Source organism: Poecilia formosa, unplaced genomic scaffold (assembly GCF_000485575.1).
Source record: "Poecilia formosa unplaced genomic scaffold, Poecilia_formosa-5.1.2 Scaffold164, whole genome shotgun sequence".
In the NCBI taxonomy this organism is placed as follows: domain Eukaryota; kingdom Metazoa; phylum Chordata; class Actinopteri; order Cyprinodontiformes; family Poeciliidae; genus Poecilia; species Poecilia formosa.
In genome coordinates, this window is record NW_006800103.1 from 456216 (window position 1) to 483010 (window position 26795).

The 26795-nt window shown below is 38.1% G+C and overlaps 1 protein-coding gene across 13 annotated transcripts in view; it reads right to left on the reverse strand.

Annotated features, from left to right (window-relative positions):
- LOC103146627 (teneurin-3-like) overlaps positions 1–26795 on the reverse strand; it is a 290558-nt gene that overhangs the window by 194672 nt on the left and 69091 nt on the right. For all 13 annotated transcript variants that reach the window (XM_016677778.1, XM_016677776.1, XM_016677777.1 and 10 more), the window contains 2 exons: positions 26710–26780; positions 25853–26140 (listed from right to left, as the gene is read on the reverse strand). In XM_016677778.1, the coding sequence (XP_016533264.1) occupies positions 25853–26140; positions 26710–26780 (359 nt within the window). The remainder of the gene's footprint in view (positions 1–25852; positions 26141–26709; positions 26781–26795) is intronic.

Genomic DNA, 26795 nt, shown 5'->3' on the forward strand with positions numbered 1-26795 from the left:
AGACAGAGAAACGCCTTTAACCCCTTAATTGTTACCCCCAAAATGGTGACAATTAAGGGGTTAATCACATTGAAGACAATGGTTCCATGAGGACATTGGAGTCCTCATGATGGTTAAGACTTTTCATAGCAAAGTCATGAGAATAAACCATTATTTTATAGTTTTACTCACCAAAGCTTACAGAGGAACGCAGCACAGTGGTTCTTCCTCTGTAATCAACTGTTCATTTGTTTATCTGGAGGATCCAGAAAACAAAAATCGAAAAGCTTGTTTTGTTTCAGTTTATATTATGTAACTATCCAATAATCTTACTTATTAACCAAACAATGTTATTTTGGCACAAACTCACATCGTTGATGTCCAGGGTGTGAGTTTAATTCACACCGTTGGGAATTGGGCACACCACGAGCATATGCATCTGAAGGTTGACTTTTGTTTTGAGACTATTTCTTCTTTCTTCTGTTCTGTTATTTTTGCATTTGCTTTGGTGGAAGATGTTCTTTTCATGTGTCCTGTTATGCATGTCCCTGTGTATTCTTTTCTTGGTTATGAGTCATATTTCGTCAGCTCCTCAGTTAGGTCTGCGCTCAGCTGCACTGCATTCTGTTGTTGTACTCTTCGGGTTTCAGGGTCCTTGGATCACCTTCCTATCAGTTTTTACTAATTCTGCTTTGTTCACTAATCCTTCCTTTGCAGACAGCGCAGGTTTGTTTTTCCTTATGCAATTACCCTTGTTCTTCTGTTGTGCATGCCATGCACTAAACATAACGTACTGATACTTAAGGGAAGAATGCATCTGAACATCAAGAAATATCTATTTAATATAACATCAAACCTAGGAGATGCCTCACCTATATGGAAAGTTTGTGTACTCATAACTCAACTGAGGTTTGAACATCTCCAAGGAGAGGGCTGCTGACGTTCACAAAACAAAAGTTTACAAAGCCCTTATGAATCATAACTTAGTCTAAAGAGATAATCGCTAATTTTAAGTTCCTAGTTACCATTATTTTTTCATTAACGCTTCAGTGGGCCACTTTTACAAAAATCTATTTTCTACATTTTTGTTAAAACTGTAACTGTGACATATCCAGTAAAATATGAGACAGAATCTGTGGAGAAAATCAACCAACTCTTCTTCCTCCTCTCTGTGGTCCTACAGCCATCTGCAGACATTCACAGCACCATTGAGGAAAAGAAAAACAAACTCCAGGTTATGTTTATTACAACCCCAAGAAATTCTGTCACTTGACCTTTTCAAAACCTTACATGTTCTGTACAGTCCTTATTAGTAAAATTTAATGCCTGCAACATCATACATCGAATCATCTCGGTGTGTTCAGGTAATTCTCTGAAGCCAAACTCTGTGTTGGGACATGCTGCTGTGTTGCTTCAGTTTGGTCATGCACTGTAGTGTCACTACTGTTGAAGAAGACTATGACTACCTGCAGGCAATGGAGACAATGCTGTCCCCGCAAATTTGTCCAGTGTATTCCACTTATTAAAGACAATTACCTGACTCTAAATGACTTGCTGTCAATAACGTTTTGGAAGGAAGGAAGGCAGGTAAGTAGATTGCCCTATGTCAGGCAATACTGCTTTCGGTTATTCTATCCCCATAAGAAGTAATCAAGATAATAAGTCTGTGACGTACCGTCTGTGCAGTTTTCAAAGTTCAAATATGAACACATTCCAGATCACTCATGCATCAAGCTACAGCAGAGGACTCCAGAGTGACATCCAATATTGTAAAACACACAGACACAGGCCTTCTCAAGGTTTGCAGCCCTGCTGGAATATTACCTCAGGATCATGTCAATGATGTCTTTGTCTTTTGCTAATATTGATCACTGACCTCATCCCCCTCACATTCCTCCATGCTCACCATTTCCACGCCATCCAAATCGTGGTTGCAGATATCCTGGAACATTGCTTAAACTTGATCTACTTTCGTCCTCCTGCTCATGCTTCCACTTTCACACTCATTAAATTGGTGACTTTATACAAACATTTACTAATCATTTATCTAACTAGCATTGGCAGCCTGATTTGAGTGATACTGTACATCAATTCACTATGTAGATGAATGTGTTTCCAGTCAAACTATATGACTATACAAACTTACTCTGGTCTCAATAAGGCTTTTGGAAGACACTTTCAAGATGGGATCTTCACACTACAGTGTGTGCTATGTAAGGAAAAATACAAAATAGGAAAGCTGATGTTGTCCTATCTCCATTTCAAGGTTACATAGGACTTTGCTACTTCCAGAGGCTTAATTCTGCATTGTAGTGTACAATGCAGAATTAAGCAACTAGCAAGCCTCTGCTCTCAGCTTGATCAAGGAAAGTTTGAGAAACATTTTTTGAGTGCCGTTAGCACAACTACAGCAATGATAAATTTGAGCTCAAATTAGACTGGAACATGTGCTCACAAAATTCAGTTTGACCTTCAAAACTAACATTCTGATAAATTATCATGTTTTTGGGTCTATGGAGGAGACCTCTTTCTTAGGGGACATATTAAAAGCATCTTCCCAGGAAAATTTCTAAAGAGGAAATTTTCCTGAAGCACAAATCATTTAGACTGTCTCCTTTTGATATTAGGATCATGTCTGCTTTCATGATAAATTGTCAAACTTCTCGCCTCATCCATAATGGATAGTTACTGCTCTTGGGAAGGTCATTTAAGGAATGGTTTAAATTTTTCATTCCTGACCCATTTCTCATAATCGTATGAGGACTGGGACAAAAACTTTCCAGTAAATCAACATCAATTTGTCTGTTCTTTTTTTCACCACAATAAACGTGTACCACATTGGAACCAAGGCAGATTTATCATTTGTCATGCTGCTGTACTCTTCTTCCTACAAACGTAAAACCCCCCCCAAAAAAACTACAAAATTTAAACTCTTAGAGTAGCTCAACATTAAGGTTTATATTATTTAACTATTTGACAATAGAGACCAACAGAGGATGTGCATAGAGACTGATAGATCATGCATACTTAAGTAGCTATTGTTTCTTATTGTTACGTTATTTCAAAATGTTTAAAAATCAAGTTTAAAAACCATTGCAACAATAACTCCAGGTGAGCTTTTCACTGTGTGAAAATCAGACAGAAGAAAGCTGTAAAACTCCAAATGAATTTTTTGCTAAGCCTCAGTGCAAAGCCAAGTCTAAAAGGTGTTTGCACTCTCTGGAAATACTATGGTACTGTTTTTCAGAGGGTCTTTGTCTGTCCATAAAAGATTTATAAAATAAGTTGATGAAAAAAGGATTTGTATGAATCCAATATCTGGCCCTCTAGAACTGCTTAGCACATCAGCTGAGATGTTGATTTTGAAGTAGTCTTTAGTGTGTTCAGATTCTTACTTTACTGTCAAATTTCTTAGATTACATGTATTGCAGCCATGAGTGATGTGTGCGACTATAGATGAAAAGCCTGTCAACATATTAAGCTTATACTTTATCTGGTTTGACGTGTGGTCTGTACTTTACTGGAAGCTTCAGTGACAGGAGCTTAATTCATACCCTTTGGAATAAAAGCAGTAAACATGAATACTAAATTTAAACACTTATCAAGGTTGAGGGTCTTCAATCCAGCTTACAGTATTATTTCACCAGTAAAAACAGAATGGTGTTAATGCTGGGAGACTGCCAATTCATGCTGCAGCTCCTGCTTACCATCATTATGTAATGATTGGCAGATATCAGTTACTAACTTACACAATCAACATCACCACTTTATTAGGCTCCATTGCTTCTTAAGAAATGGCACAATCAGCCAGTCATGTGGCAGTGAAGTGACTTACCGACGTCTACACCAAACATCAGACACGGTAAGAAAGGACTTTAAGGAGATTTGAATGCGGCATGGTTGGTGGTCTGGTGGTGCCAGATGGGCTCAACTGAGCATTTCAGAACCCTCCGATCTACTGGGATTTTCACAAACAACAATTTTTCAGGTTTACAGAGAATGGTCTGAAAAAAAGAGAAAATATCCAGAGAGGAAGAAAAGCCCTGTTAATGTCAGGGGTTAGACCATAATGGGCAGACTGGTTCAAGATAATAGGAAGGTTCAAGTAGCTCAAATAACCAGTTATTATAATTTAGGTATGTGGAATACCATTTCCCATGCAGAACAAGCTGAACCCGAAGCAGGTGGGCTACAGCAGCAAAAGACAAACTGCATAGTAATCCCGTCAGTTATGAATAGGAAACTGAGAACAATTGACAAAAGCCAGTCAAACTGGGCAACAACAGATTGGAAAAATATTTGGAAGCTAGTGAGGTGGTAGCTAAGGATCAAAGTGTACGTTTGACAACACACCGAAATCACAGCGCAATCTAGTGGCCTGGCATGAAAACTACAGCTTATTCAAGGCGTCTTGGAAATCAAGATCCATAATTATCAGCCGTTTACAGACAGTGGTCTCATGTAAACGCAACTTTAGAGCAACAATTCTGCTTTGATACTGACATATTACAGGGATGTGAACGTAGTTTTTTACACTTTGTAAAACCACATTCTGAGCACAAAAGAAATTAATGGAAGTGGAAAAAGAGAATATGGACAGCCCAGCATTCAAAGTGCAACACCTGAACCAGTGTTTTATTTGATATTCTCTGTGCCAGTTTGTAGCCAAAGAGTTGTGAGAAGGAATGACAACATTCCAAAATAAGTGTTAGCATTCAATTTATTTTTATTGGGATTGTGTTGTTTTCTTCAGCATTTAAACTTTGTTTGGGATCAACTTGACAGTTTGCCGTTTCTTTTCTTTATTTGCATCTCTATCCTTCCAGAAGGAGGCTTTTTCAACACCAGTGTAGCTGGTGCCCCCCCACTGTGACACACAATAGGCTCTATAGGTCTTTAGTGTGCGCGTGTTCGTGTGAGTGAAAGAGATCGATACAGAGAGTCGGAGGTGTGTGTGTGTGTTTTAGTGAAAGATTAAATGTTCGTGCCATTTAAATACACAATGTGTGTATTTGTGCATTAGCAAGTGTGCGATGGGCTCCTGAGCTCTTTCATTTCATTGTATTGGAACCCTACTGGGCAAGTTCACAACCTTACCGAGACACGAAGAAGAAAGAAGTAAAGACAAAAACAGAGGAACGCAGAGAGAGAATCACAGAAAGAAAGGCTGACTTAAACAAGTCGACTGAGAATGTGGTGAGAAATCTAAACCAGCAACAGTGGGAAAACAAAAGAAAAAGAAAGTAGAACTTTCTTAGCCCAACTTTTTTTTCATCATGGACAATGTAGGAATTTGAACTAATGATGAAATATCTTAGCATGACTCTATTTAATAGAGCTCTGCATGTGGCTGTTTGAGTGTGAGCCTAGGGCAGCAATTCTCAAACTCTGAACTCCGATCTGGATCTGGACTGAATGGAAAGTCATTCTGGGCCGAGGTCACACCTTACTTTTTCAGCTGAGGCACAAATGACAGCCGTGGGAAGAGTGCTGCAGATTCTCAACACCACCCCAAGATCCAACACCACTCTGCAGCCCCTGCTGGCTGGTTCACTTGGTACATGGGTAAAGGAAAACCTGCTTCAGTCGTCCTCTGATTCAAGACTGTGCAAAGGATAATAAATAACATTTCACTTAAGGACTTACAAAGAGAGAAAAGTGAAATCTGGAGCCAGACGTGAGAGACTTGAACGCAGTGCAGCAGGCACATGTAACACATTCATTAAAAGCAATATTCAAAGCAAGGTACACAGTTTACGAAGAACACCACCAACTCATCAAGCAAAGGAAGCAGAAGCAGAATATTGGTGCAAGCAGACATCGTCATCCTCCAGTGTCCGTCTAATCTGAGACATCCATTCTTCACCAGATCAACTTATATGGCTTGAATAATGGGGGATCATAGTTTAGTGATCATTTTGGAAATATGATCTGAAAGAGGGTATTGATTAGTTTTCACTCATCCAGACACTGATTTACTGATGAATTCATTTTTGATGCTTTCGCTTTTTAATTATTTAAAACTACTGATATCAACATTACAGTTGGCAATCCTGCTTTCTCACATCTTTAGGTCCAAATGAACATAAAATGAACTCAGAGGTATTGCACTGAAGGACATTTGAAAACACATTAGTGGAACATCTATAGAAATCAAAGCAGATAGTTCTTGTGCCCTCACTATCCTGCTGGTTTCAAGTGAATATAGACCCACTGCCAGTAATTTCATGAAGACACGAGTTGAAAATAGTTGTTTTGGTTTGACAGTTAGTAGGAATGCTCCAATTTGTTTGTAGCTCAGGATCAATACAATCTTATTATGGCTGTCATTACAGGTTTTTGTAACTCTCTCTCATCCAATCTGTTTGGTAATCTTGGATACAAAATGCTTTCTAATGCCAGTGGGCTTTTATGGTGGGGAAAAAATAATTAAAAGAGGAAATTAAAGTATCTCCAAGAGAAACTCTGTTGGAAAAGAATATTTTGCAAATAACAGAGAAAGCACTGAATTTCTGACAGAGATAAGTGCTTTCTTACATTGTGCTGTTATATTTTGGGTGCTGAAAAGTTGGTACTTTGAAAAGGAGAGAGCGAGGAAGGTTGAGTTTAGAAAACGAAAGGTTGAAGTACAAAGGGCCAATGAGTTGTTTCCAAGCCACTGTGGTGCTATTCAAAGCAGAGGTGCTATGTTCAACGTGTTGCCCAGCAAGAAACCTCAACTGCTTCTGCCAGAGTTTTATTTGGAAACTGGAGCCACCTTTACTGCCAGAACACATACATCCCAAAATGATCTTTTGGACTGGCAACAAAAAAGAATGAAGCAAAACCAACACCCTGGGCGAGAACAACTACCAAAGGCAAATATAGGTTTACTTTACTGTTACATTAGACTGGGGGTTTTCAGTGGCTGGACTAATGGTACACTGACTCTGTTCCGAGCAATACTTCATCTTGTTCATAAGTACAGGATGATTTTTCCTAAAGAATATGAAAAAGGCAATCACCCTAATGCATAAAGGGGCTGCTAATACTAACTCTGGGTAGAGAAATCATCCAAATTATCTTTACCAATATAAATTTTCACAGTGGCCACTATTATTCATTTTGGGGTCATTTGAGGGTTCAAATATTTAAATGACAATTATGCAAACAAAGAAAAAAAATAGTTTTGCTCCTTTGATCTCTTAGTGTACAGAAACCAGTTGGGGTCGTTACTCTTCTGCTTTTGAACAAGCATGTTCAGTAATCAGGAAAGGCAAATGGCTAAGCATGGCAAGCAAAATTTAGTTATATACCACATCTCAGCAGCAAGGCAACTAAAAGTGCTGTACATTATAAAAACAGAAAACATCAAGCAAAAAATGTGACATTACAACTACAAAAAAGAGGGTTTGCAGAACCTCCAGTTTTGAGAAAGAGGGTTGGTCACAATGACATCAGACAAGGTGAAGCTTTAGCTCTTTATAGCTCCCATTAGAAATGTTCCAAAGAAGATGTATGATGTTTGATATGTTTGTTCCAGTTGGCTTTGTAGGACTGTTATGTAGTGACGTCAAAGTTCCTCTCAAATCTTTAAGAGCCACAGACGTAACAGATTTATTGAAGTGAACTTCAGTGTTCCTTTTTCCTCACAGAAACAAGTGATTGCATGACGGATGTCATAGACTCACCTCACTGTAGTCGCTGCACCAGTTTTTACTTAGAAAAAGTACCGACATCTTGTGACTCATTTTCACAATTTTTTTTGTTTTTGCTAAATAACTACTAAAATCAACAAGCATTATGTGTGGCCCTCCTCTTTTGAGCCGGGCTATGACAGTGCATCATTGTGAATGTGGAGATTACAGCCTCTTTGTCAGACCTGGAAATAACTATAATAATCTTGACCAGTGTTCCCCTGTAGTTTGGCATGTGAGCAAGAGAGAGTAGTTTGTGTGTGTGTGTGTCTCGACCAAACTGGTTTTAAATAATAGTGATCACTTGGATCATGTGGGTTGGACTAAACCATTTAAGATGAATGACAGACATGCCGTTTTACCCACCTGTGGCTTGATTACCATAAAAAAAACACACAGAGAGAGAGAGAGAGAGAGAGAAATTCAATAACTATTATATCAGCATGCCCAAATCCATGTAGAATATTACCTTTTCTGATTTACACAAGGGTGTGTTGATTTGGTTCGCACAATGAACCTTTTCAAATGCCATTCAATAGTTTGTGCACATTCTTTTAAACAGCTGCCAAATTCAAAGTGTGACCACTTTATTACAAGTGGCAAATGGACAATATTTCAAATCAGCTGTAGTGTTGCATGTGTGCTGAGGATCATTTCATCACAGTTTTCAAAGTGAGAGCAAATGAAAGGTAAAAAAAAAAGTCCCATTAAATGAGTCAGTTTATTTGTAACTACACTGACAATACGTAATAGTTTTTTTATTGAATCTAATTTTTGACTGACAGCTGTGATTAAGGTACTATAATCACAGTCAGGTGTAAAGACGGAGAGCAGTAGATGATCCTTGAGCTTTCACTGTTTTCATACTGAAGAGTTTTTAAAAGCACATTTCTCTGTTAGTTTGTGCGTTTACTTTTTGCAGCCTTTGCCATTTAACCTGCAGCATGTCTGAAATACGAGTAACACAGACATCTGGAACCTCTAAAGGTGTTCGCCAACACTGGCTCTCATATGTTGCTTGAGGGGAATACATGAAGAAATGTCAGAGTGCCCACAAAAATGCTTTTAGAAAACAATCTTAACTCTGGCTTTCAGTCATTATTGGAAAACAGGCAACAGAACTGAAACGCAGCCACATGAGAAGGACAAACTGGAACGGCTCTAGGTAATTCAAAACAACCACAGTAAATGCATGACAAATACGGTTTTCTTCTTTTTTTCCTTTATTCTCTTGGTCTTTTTTATACAAACAGCATATAAAGCCATTATGAGAAACTGCAGGCAGAGTGTTTGGTATGTTAGGTGGGTGTTGGACAAACTGCATCATCTTGTTTTTGTTCCATCAAAACCCTACTCAAAATCCTCACCTTGCTATTCTGGAAGTGGCATCAGTGATCAGCTGCCCCATTCGAAAGAGAATTAGGCTTGAATTCAGGTTAAATTTAAGCTAGGGTTGGCACCGCCTGGTACTAGTCAACATCGCTGGCTGAGGCGATTATATAAAAATGAGTCAAAGTCAACTATGTTTTAGATAGAATTGCTATGTCAACTTTAATGTGTGTATTTGTGTGTGAGGGAGGGAAAGAGAGAGAGAGAAATAGTAATGCATATGACAACAGCTACAGGAGAGCGGAGTGACTGCATCCAGCTGGTAATGATATTTGCAGATTTGTTTTTTTTTCTGCACAGGGGTTTCTCCCTGAAAAATCCTGACAAAGAACAAAAACAGGCACACAAACGCGGGGTTTGACCATACACCACTGGCACGATTAGGTTTGCTTTATAAAGCACAACAAAGGGGGCGCTAATCATCCAATTACAGCCATAGTGCAGGGCTGCCAGCTGAGTGAAAATTTAAAAAAAAAATAATCTAGTTTTAAAAGGCACTGGAGTAAAGCTACACAGGATGATTTATAAATGAAAAGTTGTATGTTTGTTACTTGTATAAACAAGCATTGTACACTAAACATATGTAGGTTTAGCTCTTTCAGTCACTTAAACTAAATCACCTATTCATCCGGTGCGTTTCAAGATTCAGAAGCAAATTCCAGACACTTCCTCCCATAAAACTCCTTAGCTCCTCTTAAGAAAACTCAAAGCATCCCAGGCTAGAAGGGATATGTAGTCTACGTCTCCCCTGGGGTAGGTGGGGTTTTTCCATAAGACCTCAGAAGGGAGCAGTCCAGAAGTTGTCCTTCTACCAGGTACTTTAACTTCTTTGACCGCCCTTTCTATGCAACAGAGCAGCTTTACTCTGAGGTAGTTTAGCCACCTTTTACTGGAAGCTCATTTTAGCTGCATGTGTCTGTTTCCCAATCCAATTCGATGCAAACATATGTCTTCTAACCATTTCAGAAGGTTGGAATATCAACTCTCCTCTAAATTGAGTGCACCAACTTTTGGCTCAGCTCCTTCCATCACGACAAGCGAGAGCTACACCACAATTATCACAGACAAAGCCAATTATGTCCATCCATCCCCTGCTCCACAAGACACCGAATACATCCACACGTCTGCAACCAAAAGCCGTTCAAAGACCTGTATGATCCTTTAATCAGTTGACAGCAGGTTAAAAAAATCCCATTTGACTGACTTCTTTATGTGACCATTTTTTTTAGATTCAGTAAATGCACTCTTGGCATGTTAAAACTGATCCAACAGCAAGTGTGACATTATATATTTTAGCGTTACACAGATACCTTTCAAAACAGCGGAACTAACAGTTTTTCCAGCCCACGGCATTTCTGTGCTTTTTTAGCTTGGACCACAGTCCACTGACTGGGTTATGATGAAGCCTTTGGCTTGTACTAAACAACAGGATTAGTCCCTTCAGCATGTCACTGTGAGTTTTAGTGTGACAAAACTGTTCCACTTTTTACCAGGGGAAATCACCATGGCAACTGATGCTGGAAACTTAACTAGCTTCAGTGCAGGTCATGTTCGTGATAAGAGATCAGCATGTGCAGAAGCAGACCAATCAGATTTTTTTTCTCCTTTTCTTTTTCAGAAAATGCCAAGCCATCAGAGCATAAACAGTCTGAGGGTCTCCTCTTTCTTCCACAGAGTCAGTGTCTGCTTTGTGCATTCAGCCTGGGAGGAAGTACTGTAAAATTGTTTTGTTGTTTTTATGATTAAGAAATTTATATTAAATATGTTCCAACATCCAAAAGAACATCATCCTTAATATATTTGTTTTATCAAATAGTATGAAACCAGCAAACAGTACACTCGCCAAATCACATGCTGACAAAGAAAATTTTAACTGCAGTGACATTTTTCTATGAAACATCTAATATTCAAATAGCCCTTTTAGTCAACTTAAAAGGGCTACAACAATTTCCATTTCTGTTTTTAAATTAGAAATCAATTTAAAAGTTGATCTACGGATTTTAATTGTCCTCATTTCTACTGATTTTGTGCATACAGCAGGTAGGTGCTGCTAATTACAGGACAAAATGAAGACGGTTACCAATCATCCCGAGATCCAACATCCCAGGCAGAGGTCAGCCCATGCAGTACTCAGAGAGCATATATAGAAATAAAAAAAGATCTACATGGGAAACCTTACGGGAGTCCACACCGGAGCTGTTTGGCGTGGTTTTTAATGGACACGAGTTCGCTTCCTGGAATAGTCCACTTTGTTTGGATAGTTGTGAAAGCTCGTATAACCTCTGGTGCTGACCAAATAAGCAAACTGTGGTCAGACTGAAAATGAGGGTCTCAGTTCACTTGCAAGTGAACTCTTCTAGTGGGAAATGTGAACACAGTATCCAGCAAACCAAAGAGAGTGGCAACATGCTGGTGAGTTCACAGGTTCTCTGGGAAAACAGGTTAGAACAACAAAGTAAAAAACAGAAACCTAAAAATCTGCTGCTGAAAGGGATGGATTTCTTCTTCGTCTTCATTTTCCCCCCTCATAGTCAGAGTTCTTTTCAGGCATTAGTACCTCAAATGAATAGCTGTTGTTGTGCAACAATAGTTTGGTTTGGCTATGAGTAACTATTACTGAAAGCAATATAAAAGAAAATTAGTAACTTAAAAGAAAATCACCAAGTTGGGGCACCACTTAACAGGAAATGATAGCCAAATAGTTGTAGGAGTCTGATTGTACCTAAGCATGTTGAAGGCTTAAAATCCCACAAAACACAATAAAATAGACAATGAAAACAATATTAATATTGGTTATTGCTTATCCATCTTATGATAATCCTAAGCTAACTTATTTTAGGATAAATTTCCCAAAGCTAACCTAAACCATCTTATCTTAGGATAAGCAGGACAGTCCCACAGACTTATTCTGTTGTGTCAAAAAACAACTCAATTAGTGTTTAACATATTAAGGGTCATCACATAATAGTTAAAAAAAACAAACAAACAAAAAAAAAACTAAAGCGTGGTTTGTTTGGATATGTTGCCAGGAGACAGCCTCCCTAAAACAATTTAGAAACATGAGACTTGCAAAAACACATCTGAATTACAGAGTTTCTTGAACTCATTTGGACATAGCAGGTCAAAGTACAGATGTTTGGCCATAGTAGAAACAGTAATTATCAGGAAACATTAAATGCAATGCATCCACACACTGAGCTTAAGATTGTCTTGCAGTCAAGGGACCAAAGCACCTTAAAGTAACTGAGCTCACCAAGAATGTGTCCATATAACAAAATATTTGGTTAAAACATGAGGACCAATGTCCAATAACTAAGACTTGACTGAAACTTGGCCATCCAACACCACAATGAGCTTTAACACAGCACAGATTCACAATAAAATGGCTAAGAAATAAGTATCAAAGTCCAGACATCAACCTGAAGTGTTGTTGTGGGACCTTAACAGATCTGTGGAGAGACAAATGCCTGGAAAACTCAACCAAGCACTTGATTCAACGATTCAATCAAATGCCACATTTTTGTAAAGAACGGCAGAAAAAACTGTCTTCATTACTGTAGAGCAAAGATGCAATAATCTGCTTCTGCATCCACCAATACTGATGTCAAACAAATGTACCAATTTACAGACTTGCATGCCTGCAACTGCTACCTCTGAGAACCTCCAGTGACATATTAGCGCTATAAACTGTCTTGTTCATCAAGAGAAGTGGTGTGCAAAGACTTGAACAAGAAACAGGCTGCAAAGAACTGGCTAAGATGAGGTTAAAAAAGCTCTGTATAGGTGTAGGTCTTAGGTGCGAGGTTTAAGTGCACAGGCTTTTCTCAGGAGCCTTTCTTCATGTTTTCTTTTCTCTACCAGCTGTGTTGTTTGACCTCGATTACTCACTATTGTGTATCTTAACTTCCTATAATTACATTCTACTCTTAACCTCCTACTCTCCCAAAGAAAGAAGAAGAATAGAGCGTTTTGAACCTTTGGCCTCGGATCCTTCATCCGTGTGTGTTTGTTTGTGGAACATAGAAGAAGAGATGTTCTTTGGCAGGTGGTAAATACAGTAACCTTGTATCCATTACACAGAGACAGACACAGCCCATAATAAGTTACAATGTAGAACAAAGCTGAACAAGTATAAGCCGATTAGAAATACCTTGAGTATGCATTGTGGGGGAGATAAGGCTTAACAGAAAGGGGTGGTGTTAGTTTGGAGTGTGATAGAGGAGGGAAGAAAGCTAAAAGTAAAGCAGCTGAAAGTGCATAACTCATTCATAAGAACCGTTTCATCTTTCCTTTGTTACACAGACTATTGATCTCCTCACCTTTTTGATGTTCCTACCCTAGTTCTCTTTGTTATCTCCATTTAGATTTTGTGATTGGTTCAAAACTGCTGCCTGCTCATTACATGGATCAGGATAAAATTAAATTGACGTATGCATGGCTGTGTTTAGCTAAAAGGAAGGATGTTTAAAAACATGCATATGGTGTTGCACATGTACATGCAGCAGCATGAGGTGAGTGTAAATGCATCTTCAATGAAAGCAAGGTGAAGATCTTTGGAAAACTTCCTTGTAACAAGCACTACAGCATAAATCTTACTGTTATCCAAGAGAATCAAAGACAGATTAAAATTCAGCACAAATTATATGGATATACAGGAGGGATTACTTTCTCCAAAGTGTCATGTTTGGGACATGGGCTTCTGTTGAAAGAGAGTGGACTTTCTCCCAATTCTGACCCCATCTCAGCCATGAGTAAAAAATGCAATCAAATTGACTTGCAAGAGCAATTTCTTTCAACAATTAGGGAACAATTAATTAACAATCTGTGTATTGCAGTTTGATTACACAATGTGTCAGGGGAAAGAAGGTCCAGCTAAGAGGCGTCAAATTTTGGACTCAGATTCACAGAGAATCTTTGGTTTGTTCTAAAACAGCAGGTGGAAAACGGAACCCAACAAACTCCACACACTAAAAGAAGGTTAGTCAGCATCAGTCAGGATGTGACCCAGAAGTTGATTTTGAGCATGTCAGGAGAACTGCAGAAGTTTTTTAGAAGAGAGATCAATACTGTACAGAAAAAGGTCATCAAAGCCGTTATGATCTGGAAAATGTTTGATGTCCGCAGTGAGACATATGGATGAAAAATCTAGATCGTCAAACAAAATTCACTGCAAAGACTTTTCTAGATGCAAGATGTAATTCAGAAGACATGAACTTTCATGCAGTGACTTAGTTCTTTGGATTCTGGTTTGAAGGAATCCCAAACATTTTCTTAATGAAGCCACTGATTTTAAAAGTTATTCCATATCCGAGTTGATCACCTTAAACAAACCGTAAACCAGTCTTATCCTTAAAATGTTCAATGTTATCATCAACTGGTATACAATATTGTTAAACAACATGTTAGTTTTGCTGTGGTCCAATTGCTCAAGATGCCCCTTTCTAGCACGCTGCAAAAATCTTAATAGAAACGGGTCAGCAGAGACTGGAATTGCCTTTGAGCATGCCGAGTTGTGATTAAGATGTGCAGCTGCTAGGTCTACGCTGCATGTTGTTACTCTGAAGCCACAGAACTGAGTATATTTTTGATTCAACATCAAGAACAATTTGGCATCAGTTAATATTAAAATCGTTGCCATTTATAGATCAAAACTGATTAAAAGAGATGTAAAAACTTCACAAAGTTGTTTTCTCCTCTTATTGTTCTTGCTCTTCTACTTGAAATTTAAATTAGCTTCTTTAATGAGAACCTAACACACTTGTTTAGTGAGTGGCATTGATTGCTTAGCAGCAATGCCCCATAAGTACCCTTTGCAAATGGAACAATAAAACTTTTTATTGTCCCCTAGGAACAATGAATGAGCATATGTGGGAATGGCAGGGTATGAGGATCAATATCTTTAATTTAGCGCCACGTTTTGTGTTTAATTATGAGCTATGCAAAATTTCATTTTAATCAGAATAATCTTTGAGTCTTAATGAGATTGGGGAAGAAATTAGAAAGATGTTATTGGAGGTTCACATCAACAGTGTTGTTGTTTTTCTAAGTTTAGTACAAATATTAGTGAGAAGAGAACTTACTGAATTTCACGATCTACCTTGTGATTATAATAAGACATGAATTTATTCTATGTTTTTTTATGTCTATGACAGATTAATATTGACAGAGCAGTGATGGCCACAAAAAGAATCACAACAGAAATGACCTGAAGTTTGTACTTTTGTTTTTGCGTTATTTGGTTACAGAGATTATGTGTGACAAACATCGTCTTGGGAAACGATAACCTTACATCCATGTTCACATCAAAACTACGTTTCACTTTTTAAAGAAACAGCTATCTTTTTTTAAGAAAAAGGTTGGTTACATCAATATTCTTTGTGAAGAAAAATATTTTTGGCTGAATTATACAAAGCATAGCCAAGGCCACAAGAACTGTGTGCTTTCATGTATGTCAGAAAACTGGTTTTCTAAGGAATATGGGTTGCAACAGCCTGAACAGATCTATAAATATATTTAAACAGGATGTCAAAACCTAAAAAAAGAATATTTCACATCAAGTTTCTTCAGCCAATGTCAAAAGTCAGAAAAGTTTCATAAACAACATCAGAAAAGTGTTTTGGGTTTATGCGTTTATCTATTTTTTATCCCTCCTTACAGCCAAAAGCTTCCATAAAAGGGAAGCTGGCAGGATGGTGGCTAAGTGTCAATTTCCTGGGTGTGTGACCAGATGTTTGGTGACTCTGGTAGGTTTGCAGGAAAACTGTTCATTCGATCATTTTAATAGTGTAGTATTTGTGCTGATTGGTGTTTTTATACAGAGCCACCATTACTGACGTTCCGGTAGTAGGGTTGCCTGGGCGTGTGACTGTTCAACGCTGCAGGATTTACACATTTGTGTTTTTCATCAGACTGTATTGCATGTTTTTTTTATATCGTTGATCTTGTCGGGTGGGGTTACACCAGATCCCTCGGATTTGTCTTTTGATTGTTCATTTATGCAACTCAGGTATCCAGTATTTTTAATTTGCTTTAGATTGATTTGATTAAAGTTTTTTTTTTTTTTTTGATAAGCACTTAGTTTCTGTATTTGTGACAATGTCATGGAAGAAAAACTTGTAGAGAAGGCACCACTGAAGGAACTGATGTGTGATGCTGTAGTACAGAGCTGTGTCTCAGTGCAGACCTAGAAAGTCATTCCAGTCGTGTTACCAAGGCAGGAGGACATCCAGGTCCATTGTCCTTGGTCATTGTCCAGAAGGCAGATATTGGGCCCTCCAATTACCAAAATGTGGTCGAGAATATATATCTTTTCAAAACGGGTACTTTTGTGAAGAACATGAAAAATGTTTTTTGTAGAATAAAAAGTCATTTTAACTTTTCTTTTTCTGTCCAATTGTCCTGGTATCAGTAGAGAAGAAGCCCCCCATCCAAATATGAACACAAAAGTAGTTTGGCCGCTTTATTTCAAGTTCCTGTGCCACTGACAGTCAAAGTGGTTGATTTCTGTCTATCTGCACCATCTTTTCTATAATAGTAAGGAGGTTTTTGTGCAGGTTTATTGATCACATGTAAGGTAATTTTTTTGAGCCACAGAAGCAATTACCAAATCTGTCATCATGTACTTTGGAACAAGGAGCAAAAACAACAACAATAAAAAGTGTTAATTTTACCACATATTTGATTCTTGGATTCTCCAGTTGAAATACTGCATGTAGTAATAAAGTGAGACTGAAAAATATATTGTAAAAGTGTTTCTGATTTATATATGTCCATTTTAATTCAAATTACTACATGTAATGATGTACAACAACAATTTCATAAATTATTTTTGAGATTTGTGTCACTGTTAGCTTTGATGAATATTATGTTCCAAACAAGGGAATTTAAATCCAAAGTATAGAGCAAATAGAACATACAGAATACATTAGGAATCATGTATCAGGTAAGTATTTGTTAATTTTCTACTAATTTTCCGTCCAGGCAGGGCTGTCAGCTGGCCTGCGCGTGGTGGTGGAGGAGCATTGAATAATTACTGTGGGAATCTGCTGCTTATGTATATCAAATGTGGTGAGGGGGCATCAGAAAATACCATCACTAACAGCCTTCATCAGGCCTGCTTCCATGTTTATACTTCTTGAAATTAATTTTTCCCCCAAATATTTTTTTTCTCCTCCATTAGTTAAAAAATGATGAAAGTTCTTCTTATTTAGTTTTTCATATCAATAGCAGTAGAGTGTCTGTCAGTGTAAGAATATTAACAATGCCACCCTTTGAATGAGATTCACGAAAAGACAGACAGACTGGCCCTCCCACTCAACAGGCCTGCCTGTAAACACACACACACACACACACACGCACACACACACACACACTAGAGTAAAATGCTTTTGTTAGCGGCCTAATCTCATTTAGTGAAAGCCGTATGACACTACGAAGGACAGCCAAGGCGAGGTGGGAGTGTGTTAGTTTGCATGTTAAAAATAAGCAGGAATTAAAGCCGTGTGTATGTGTTTATGCGAAGTTTCTCAGTAAAATCCCCCATATGCTGAGGTCAGCCGCACTATCACTCGCTTCCCAGACACTTCTAGGAAGGCTACAATGCATGTGTGAGAAACAGAGAGGAGGGGTGAGATATTGGAGTGGATGACGGTGAAGAAAGGACCACTGGTTCCTTTTGCAGTGATTAGTATTCAGTCTACCTTTTCCTGATTAGGGATCATATTTTGCACAGCTGTTTGAAGGTGTTGATAGTTTTATTTGATGTCCTAATAACACCATGTTCGACATATTGGAAAGATGGATGAATAATAATATAGAATGGCTGGTTAATCTGTTTCCGGCATCAAATAAATTAGAACCGATTCATCTTCAATGTCTTTAAATTAGAAAATTTGTTGTGGATCAACACACACCTGTCCCTCATATATAATACACAGTTTACTTTCCCAACTCCCTCTGCAGAGTATTTAATTATCTGAGAGCCAATTGATGTTCCACCACGGTATCAGAGTTGCTGACATATCACACTGCTCTAAATGATAAAATTCTCCATGGTTATGGTAAGGAATTGAATCTTAGTGGTCACCAGGGGAGCACCAACTAAACAGCCGCATCAGCACAAAACATTGTGCAAAAGATTTTTTCTTTTCTTCACTGGGCTTCGCAAAAGTACACTGAGAATAATGGTTTGTTTCTGAGCAGACCCAGACATTAAGAGAAATAGCTGTGCTTCCGTCAGTCGTTTTAAACAGAGATCAAACGCCGCGTGTCGGGAGGGAGGCGTCAAGTAGCATCAATGAAAAAAGTTTCAAACATTCAAAAAGAATATTTATGCAGCAAAAAAGTAATTTCATTTAATTTGGAAAACTGTCACGAAATGGTCTTACATCTGTGAACATAGTTTAACTGTGGATGTGAAAAGACAGAGCTTTTCCCATCCACGTAGCGTTTAGCATTATAGTGAAAGCCGCAATTGTTCATTTGGGAAAGTAAAACAGTTAGGCTGCTTCTTCAAATTCAAACACCTCTGATTGTGATAACGCTGGACAGGACAAGGGAAAAAACTTTAAAGAAAAAAATAGAGAAACTAAACCAAAGAAGAAGAAACATATGACTTAAGAACACACCCAATGAGACCAAGTCCTCTCGACTAACCTGGTGTGAAAATGTCATTTTTATGCAAAATCCCAAAGCTTGACGCTGGGAGGGGGGGAAGAAAATTCAAGATAAATAGTGCACATTTACATTTTGATGGGGAAATGATTCTTATTTTTCATTGGGTAGCTGACGCACAGTAATTTGGTCATGAAAAGTCCAGCCACCTATTAAAGTGTTTTCCATATATGGGAGAGTGTGTTTGTCTTTTACACAACAAAAATGTTTCTCTTTAAGTAGTTAATTTTACCTTGATATCAGTCATATTCCCTGCAGAACAGGATCTATAACTGTGATCCCCACCTAATAAATGATGCTCTACACAATTAGTCCATCAATCAATCAATCAATCGGTCCATTGACTGGTTCCTATCTGCAATGGTACACCCTGAACAAATCACCAGTCCATGTCAGGGAAACACAGGAAAAAAAACCAACCACACACACACACACACACACACACACACACACACTTTCCTCAAGATAATTTAGAGAAACCAATTAACCCAATAGTTATGTTTTTGGACTGTTGGACAAAGCCGCAGTTAATTAAAAAATGGTGGAGCTCTATGTTTAGTTTCATTAAATGCGTTTCTTGTTTTGTAATTTTAGTGTTTTATTGCATTCTGTGTTAGTCCGCAAAGCACCTGAGTTCCCTCTATTAATACAATGTAAAAAAAAACAATAACACTTGGTTCAAATGGGGCAACACTTCATTTTGACTGCTTCATTTTCATTCAGTTTTCTAGGAAACAGTTCGAGTCAGAGAGCAGCGGCAGAAAGAAGCATAAAAAGAGGAAGCAGTGGCACTGTTCTCATGAGATAAAGATCAGAAAAGATAAAGGGAGAGGAGGAAAAAAAGCAAATGAGGGATTGAGAAAGCAGAGGGGTGGGTAAGAGAAAACGGCTTGGTGGTAATGTCCTTATGATGTAGGGCCTGTCAGAGCATTTGCTTCAGAGGCCAAATGATCCTGTAAGAACAGCGCTCCTATTGATCCAGCTATCACACAGCATCACATACTAATGACTGGGTGTAAATGTGTATATATGTGAGAAAGAAGTGAAAAAATTAGGACCATAACGTGGCAGTAAAAATCAAATACAGGAACACGAAAGAAGTCAAAGCCAGCTGAGGAGTTAGGGTGTGTGTGTGTGTGTGTGTGTGTATGGTCTGGCTGTGTAAATCTGGATGTGACACTTCATCAATATGTCAAGAGCACAGTGATAGATATGGAACCCAGTCTCAACCTGATCTATTTGATATTTGATCTCCATTCTCACCTTGACCACTTTCAGTGCTTTTGATGCGACACACACACACACACACACACACACACACACACACAAGCTCACTTTTCAGAGTGCATAAAGGCATGCAACACACACCCCTGGTGGACTTGTTTAGATTGGAAATCCCTGAAATGTTACACATTAAAGATGAATGCAGTAACTTAAAACCATACAGATTTAAAAACCTTCTATTTAGGAGTCATTTTAATCTAAGACTGAAACAGAATTTTTTTTTAAACACAGATTTCATATGGGAGCACATATAAGTGATACCAAATAAAAAAAATGCCTATGTCAGCAGAATGAATGTCCTGTATAGAGTGACGGTTGTATTAAGATTACGTTACACTTCCTTAGATAACGTAAAGCTCGGAAGTGTGAGGAAATGCACACAAAGAACCCCAACAAATTAGTTCATATAGAGCCACCAGATGTCCTGTTTTTCACATAATAAAGTTTTATTGCATTCAAAAACAAACTAAATAAGTAACTAACGTCACACACACAGAGCTTGGCAAAAAAAAAAAAAACAATGTACCTGGCACACTACATATCTGCAGTTAACGTTTTATGCTTTTCTACAGTTATTAAAAAAAAACCAACTTATATCCGAATGTTACTAAACATACAGAGCACCTGCATATCAAGGCAGTTGCAATATCTGTGTATCAATAATGCAGAAATGGTTTAAGAAAAATGTCCTTAAATAGATCCTGGTGAATGTGCATGTATAATTTCTCCATGCTTACACATTCACGTTGGTTATTGCTGTGATTTGTCATATCTAGCAAATATCTTTGTTTTTTCTCTCATGTTATTTGTTTGCGTGTGTGTGCATGTGCACTAAGGCCATCAAGAATATACCATGGAGAGCTTTTGCGACTATAACAGAAAGCACACAGGCACCCTGTTTGAGGTAGTTGATGTTCAGCTCAACTTATGCATAATTTATGAATTTATCATATAAACCTGCTAACACACACTCACCTAGATGTGACCACAATACTTGCCCATGCTTATTTGACATTGTTGTGAACAAATCTTTGGCCCTTGTACATTTCTTCGTTTATTTGCTAAACATATATAGATCAGATTATCAAGTAACTATGTGTCACACAACGTTCACCTAAGTAAATTTAAAATTAAGTTTTCAAATGATGATTACCTGTACATTGGTGAAAACAATTATTCAAACCAGCCTGGCCCTGAATGAAAAAGTAGTATGAACATTTCCAGTCACCTCTAACTTGACCTTGACCCTCCAGCCAGACATGTAGAATCAGGAACTTGCATACATACAGCAGAATGAAGCAGGCAGAATCTCAAAAAGTGACACATCATCTCATCATGAGCTGGAGAAAATCAATAACAGATTAAAAACAAAGTCACTGACATCTATCAATCTGAGAACGCTTTCAGAGGAATAGCTAAAGTATTGAGCCACAGTGAGAGCCATTATCCACAAAGAGAGAAAAGTGGAAACCATGGCAGACTGGAAAGGAGCTGTAGTCGAATTATATGAGAGAAGAGAGAGACGACTTGTATAATGTTTGCCTTACAGATTAGTAACATCAGACAGAGCCAAAGCACACAGCCAAGATGGAGCTGGAGTGGCTCTGGGTTAAGTTTGTTCTTGAGAAGTGTAGAATGATATTTAACTTGAGAGAACAACGGTGGACCATCCTGATGACGGCCATTCATGGACTCTGTCCATCATATCCAACAGAGTCTGAGGAGATCAAATGTGTTTGTGAAAGTCTATAGAGAATCTCCTATAGGAAAAGAGCTAATCCCAAAGCTGCCACAGCAGTGTTCTAATAAATACATGTCACCTTTACTGCCACTGGTAAAAATAAAGTTCAACTGCAGTACTAAAAATTTCTCTTTTCAGCTTCAGCATGACATGAAACAACTTACATAAAGCAGGAGAGAGAGAAAATTCACCCCAGTGAAATAAATACTCCTATAAAGAGGATATTGTTTGATAGAATTTTATCATTATTATATATGTATTTATATACACATTTTGAAACATGGCACTGAGTTGAAAATGATGCAGCATCAGCTGAAATTCACTCTGAACCCAGAAGGAATGTTTAGTGGTTTGGTGTTAATCTGCATCAAACTCTGATGCTGAAGTTCTTGCATATTTTCAGTCTTGTAGTTATGAACTGATTTCAGTGAAACACTGAAAATGTGAGCACCTGATTCTGAAAAGGTCTTTCAGTCACTGCTCTTCTGTGTAGTCTGCCTCTGGCATGAACCTGAATTTGATTGTTTTTTTGTGCACTAATGACATATGACTGCTCAATAATTACATCTCAACATAAATACTGACTATCTAGCAGCTATTATTTGAATGGTAATTATAACAAGAATACAAAGAATAGTAATAATGATAAAAGATAAAAACTATATTACAAATATTGCCATTAAATATGAGCACATGAAGGTTCCAGAGCACCTGCATATCAAGGCAGATGTGATATCTGTGTATCAATAATGGAGCAAAGGCAGAAGAAAAATGTCCTTTTAATCCAAGAAAAAATGGTACAACTATGATGGCTAAAAGCAAAGTGTGTGTGTGTGTGTGTGTGTGTGTGTATAAGAGTTGAGGTTATAGTGTTAAGCAGCTTAGAGATGCCAAATGGATTAAGGGTTTTGTTGACACATAGTAATCTGGTTAGCAAAGACAAGATAGAGTTCTTCCACTATCTGTCTGCCTCTACAGTTTTCTTGTTCTGAACCATTTCGTCTTCAAAATCAAGAGACCGTTCATTTACCTATTATATTTCTCCTGTCTTTTCTATAATAGTTTGTTTGAGCAGCCCGTATGCTGTATTTATAACATAACTGCTCTATGCATTCTTGATTGCTTTATTGAACCGGATATGGGAAAAGCGACAAATAGACCTTCTGTATGTCGGTGAATACATCTGTGTCTCCTGTTTTTACACCGGTGAAGTTGAGATCATCAGTATCAGGTAACGGGGCAAGCGCCAGCTGAGCACCCATGGGTTCAGACACCATAAAAGCGTTAATCTGGCTGTGTGTTTGCGCGCATGTTTGGGTGTGTGTCCACTGGGGAGCCAGACAGACGTCTGCGGTCTAATATTTCCTCTCAGGAGAACAAACAACACAGAGAGGCTTCTCTCCTTTCCCATCCTATCTTTATTCTCAACTTTCTCCTTTCCTCTTTTATATTGTTACATCCCTCCCACCTCTCTGATCTTTGTCTCTCCTCACTTCACCATCTCACTTTGGTTTGCCGTTCATTCTCTTGCCGTCTTCCGAAGAACACTGATGAAATAACAAAGGGTTTGGCCTCGGCTTTCCTCAGTTATATAACTTCAGCATCTTAAAGATCTCCGTTACCAAATCTAAGATCCACAATCAAAGGTGGTTTTGCTCCACAGAGAAGTCCTAACTTTGCAGTCGAGGTTTTTAGCTCTCCTGTGTGTCTGCCTGACAAGCAACAGAGCCGTCCTTCACTAATGACGGGGTTGGTGTGTGTAAGCATGACCACGTGTTTCCTTTCAAGAAAACAAAAGAAACCCCAGTAAAAACAAAAAAAAACCTCATTAAAAACAGAGTATTATACAAAACATGTAAACAAATCTGAGCCTAAATTTGAAGCAGACGATGCTGCTTTTGTACTTACTGCCACACTGGATAAGATCAACTGGAATTGTCCTTTTTTAATGGCCAAGAACAATTAGGTCAAAGAAAAATCAATAATTTTGGTCAGCTTTACAAAGGCAGCATTGAAAGATACACACAGAGAGAGAAAATGTAAAAAGAGAAACGGTTTCCTTCAGATCCAACTGAATCCTAGAACAGTTTGTCCAACCTGATCCTTTAAAACCACTGATGCATCTAGTTTGATGTTCTGCCACTATTATTATGACTTATCTTTTTCATAAAGCATAAGACCTTAGGTGATCGGAATGACTTTTGATGCTATAAAAATAAAGTTTTGTCTTTTTTTTTGGAGCTGCCATTTGGAGCTGAAATCTATCACTTCAGATTGGAGATGAAGTAGACAGTTTGTGAATACAATATAGATGGGTATAAATCAAATAAAATAGAATAAAGGGAGACAGTACAGCAAACGTAACGGGACAAAATTAAGTGTTTTCTAATATAAATTTACAACAAAATGTTAAAATGGCCAACATTATTACTGGAAAGTAAAAATTAAAAATGTAATTAGCATTTCAGAGTTTAGAGTCTTCAGGTAGAAGTCCACTGAAACCACGAGAAGTTTTACAGCCATTAGTTGTATTGCACTTTCAGGCCTTTCTGTGCTGATTGCATTTGATATCACATGACTGCATCCATCTCTTACATACACCCTATAGTCAATGTTTCTGATAAAGTGGAGTCACACAAAATTGCATGACTGGGCGATATTCCTTTTAGGCCAGCAACAGCTGCTAAAGATTTCTGAAAAGGTGTCCCAGAATAAAAAATAAAAAGTGAACAGTCTATTACTTAAAAAATCTTAAGTAAAGACTAGTATCACCTCGGGTGCAAACCCTTATTAATCAAACTTAACTCCAGAACCAGCAGTATAGGATTTCTTTGTCTTCCCAACATTTTTGCCAGAGGCTGCCTTTATCAGTAATGACTGAAACAGCACTATATTTAGATACAAAAGGAACAGTTAAATGCACAGATAGACCTTTTTTTTTTTTACATTTACTTCTTACCTGAAATTTGTCCAGCTTTTCAACCACTCAGCAAATTAGACTACAAGCATCATTAATAAACCTAAATAAATTAGCTTCTCTCCAAGATGTAGACTGGAACAGCTGAAGATTACACGTTGAACACGGTGTCAGCCAAATTAACTGCGGCTCTATTTGAGTCACCTCACCTCCGTACATATACCCACACACAAACTTACTTCTTGTTGTACTTCTAAATAAGGTGTGTGCAAACACACACACACACACACACACGCGCACAAACAAACACAGCTGTGCTTTAAAAAGTCAATTAGCCTTGGAAAACTTGACGACTACTCATTTTTAGAGATACGAAGAGTTTCCTCCAGAGCACTGACATCCGAGGCATCATGTCATTTAATAAAAACATGATCGAACTTAATATAAGTAAATGCAAGGACTCAGCAGTTTGTCTCGCTGTTAATTACAACGTCCCATCTTTTAATGAAAACGTGTATGTGCCGAGTTTAATGAAAACACACTGCATTTCATTATATGTGTGTGTCTGTGAGGGGGTAACGCATTAAACTCTTCACACATGCACACCTGTAAGAGAAAATTACCTTGAGAATAACTAATATGCATTTTATACACAGAAGCACATGGACGCAGATGCACAAACGAACGTCCCCCGTCCTCCATGATCATTAAAATAAATAAATAAACCTGCGCAGGCAGCTACCTTGTGGTCGTTAATTAAATAATTAGCAGGGAATTTTGAGTTTTGTTCTCCTTACACACCCCATGCACCATGCAAAAGACACAGAATCTGTGCAGTCTAGCAAACCTACCTCTGACTGGCTAAAACAAAACTTTGTCTAAGAAAGGGCCTAGTCAAAGTTTAGAGTTATGTTTAAATAGAAGGTTCAGATGTCCTGAAAACTCTTTAATGTGACTGGATTAAAACAATTCTGGAGAAGAGCGAGCTAAAGCAGAGTGTATCCCGGGTATCTCAACATTGTCTGATATTAAAATGTATTTGATGATCTTAAACGTACAGATGGAACCAAAAAATAAACTCTACTGATTTCCTGAGCACCAACTAAGTTATTGTAAAATACTCAAAGAGTTAGAAAACAAAAATGTTTTCTGACAGCTACATATTCAGCCACTAAAGCCAAACTCGAGTCCTACCGTTGTCGCTGTCTGACTTGTTCTCATGTTCCGTGTCGGTAAGAGTCAGCACCGAGTTGGAGCGGCTGGACAGGCAGGAACTCCTCCCAGACGATTTACCCAGACCCCCTCGGCCCCACAGCCGCATGGCACGCTCCGGCGACATCACGGCCTGACTCTCCGAGTCCACGTCTTGTGCCGTGCCAACTGAAAAGCCGTGATGGGGAAGGCCGATGTCGGAGCAGAACGGGAGGCCTCGGCGTGGAGGGGGCTCACAAATCCCCAGCTGACGGAGATTGAAGTGTTGGCCTGCCACGCAAACACAAGGATGGCAATTTGTTACGTCAACTAAATGATTTACTATTTGCTTTTGAAGTTAATTTAAAAAACTTATTTTAATTAACCTTCATCTTTATTTGTAAAGTAGTGCAGTTTTTCTGCTAATAGCTTTAATTAGAGTCAATAATAAACATCACTCTTAAAAGATCAATAGAAAACTTTGTACATCATTTTAGCCTCATTTGAATTGAAGCAGAAAGTTTGAATGTCTGTTTAACTGTAGATGTGGAAGTGTGTTTTATATTTCTTTACAGCAACGTAAATAAAAAGGGATTTTTTTTCAGCTTTGATATAAAAAAAACCAGAGAGCAAGAACTGCCTGTCTGAACTTTAATTGTGAGCTAATCAGCTGGATTAATCATTTTTTACAGGTTTGAAATGATTTCCTTGAATACTGTAATTAAACCATTTTTGAAAATTAAATGCCATATCCTGAACATGTGCAGTGTAATTTTAGGTGTTTATTTCTAAAGATGCTTTATATTCTGCGCTTTTAGTCTAGTGTGTGTGTGTGTGTGTGTGTGTGTGTGTAAACTTACCATGTCTGGTGTAATTATCCTGTTCACGGTGAACCATCTCCTTGTGGCCCTTGGTGGTGCCGTACAGTAACCTGTGAAAAGCAAAG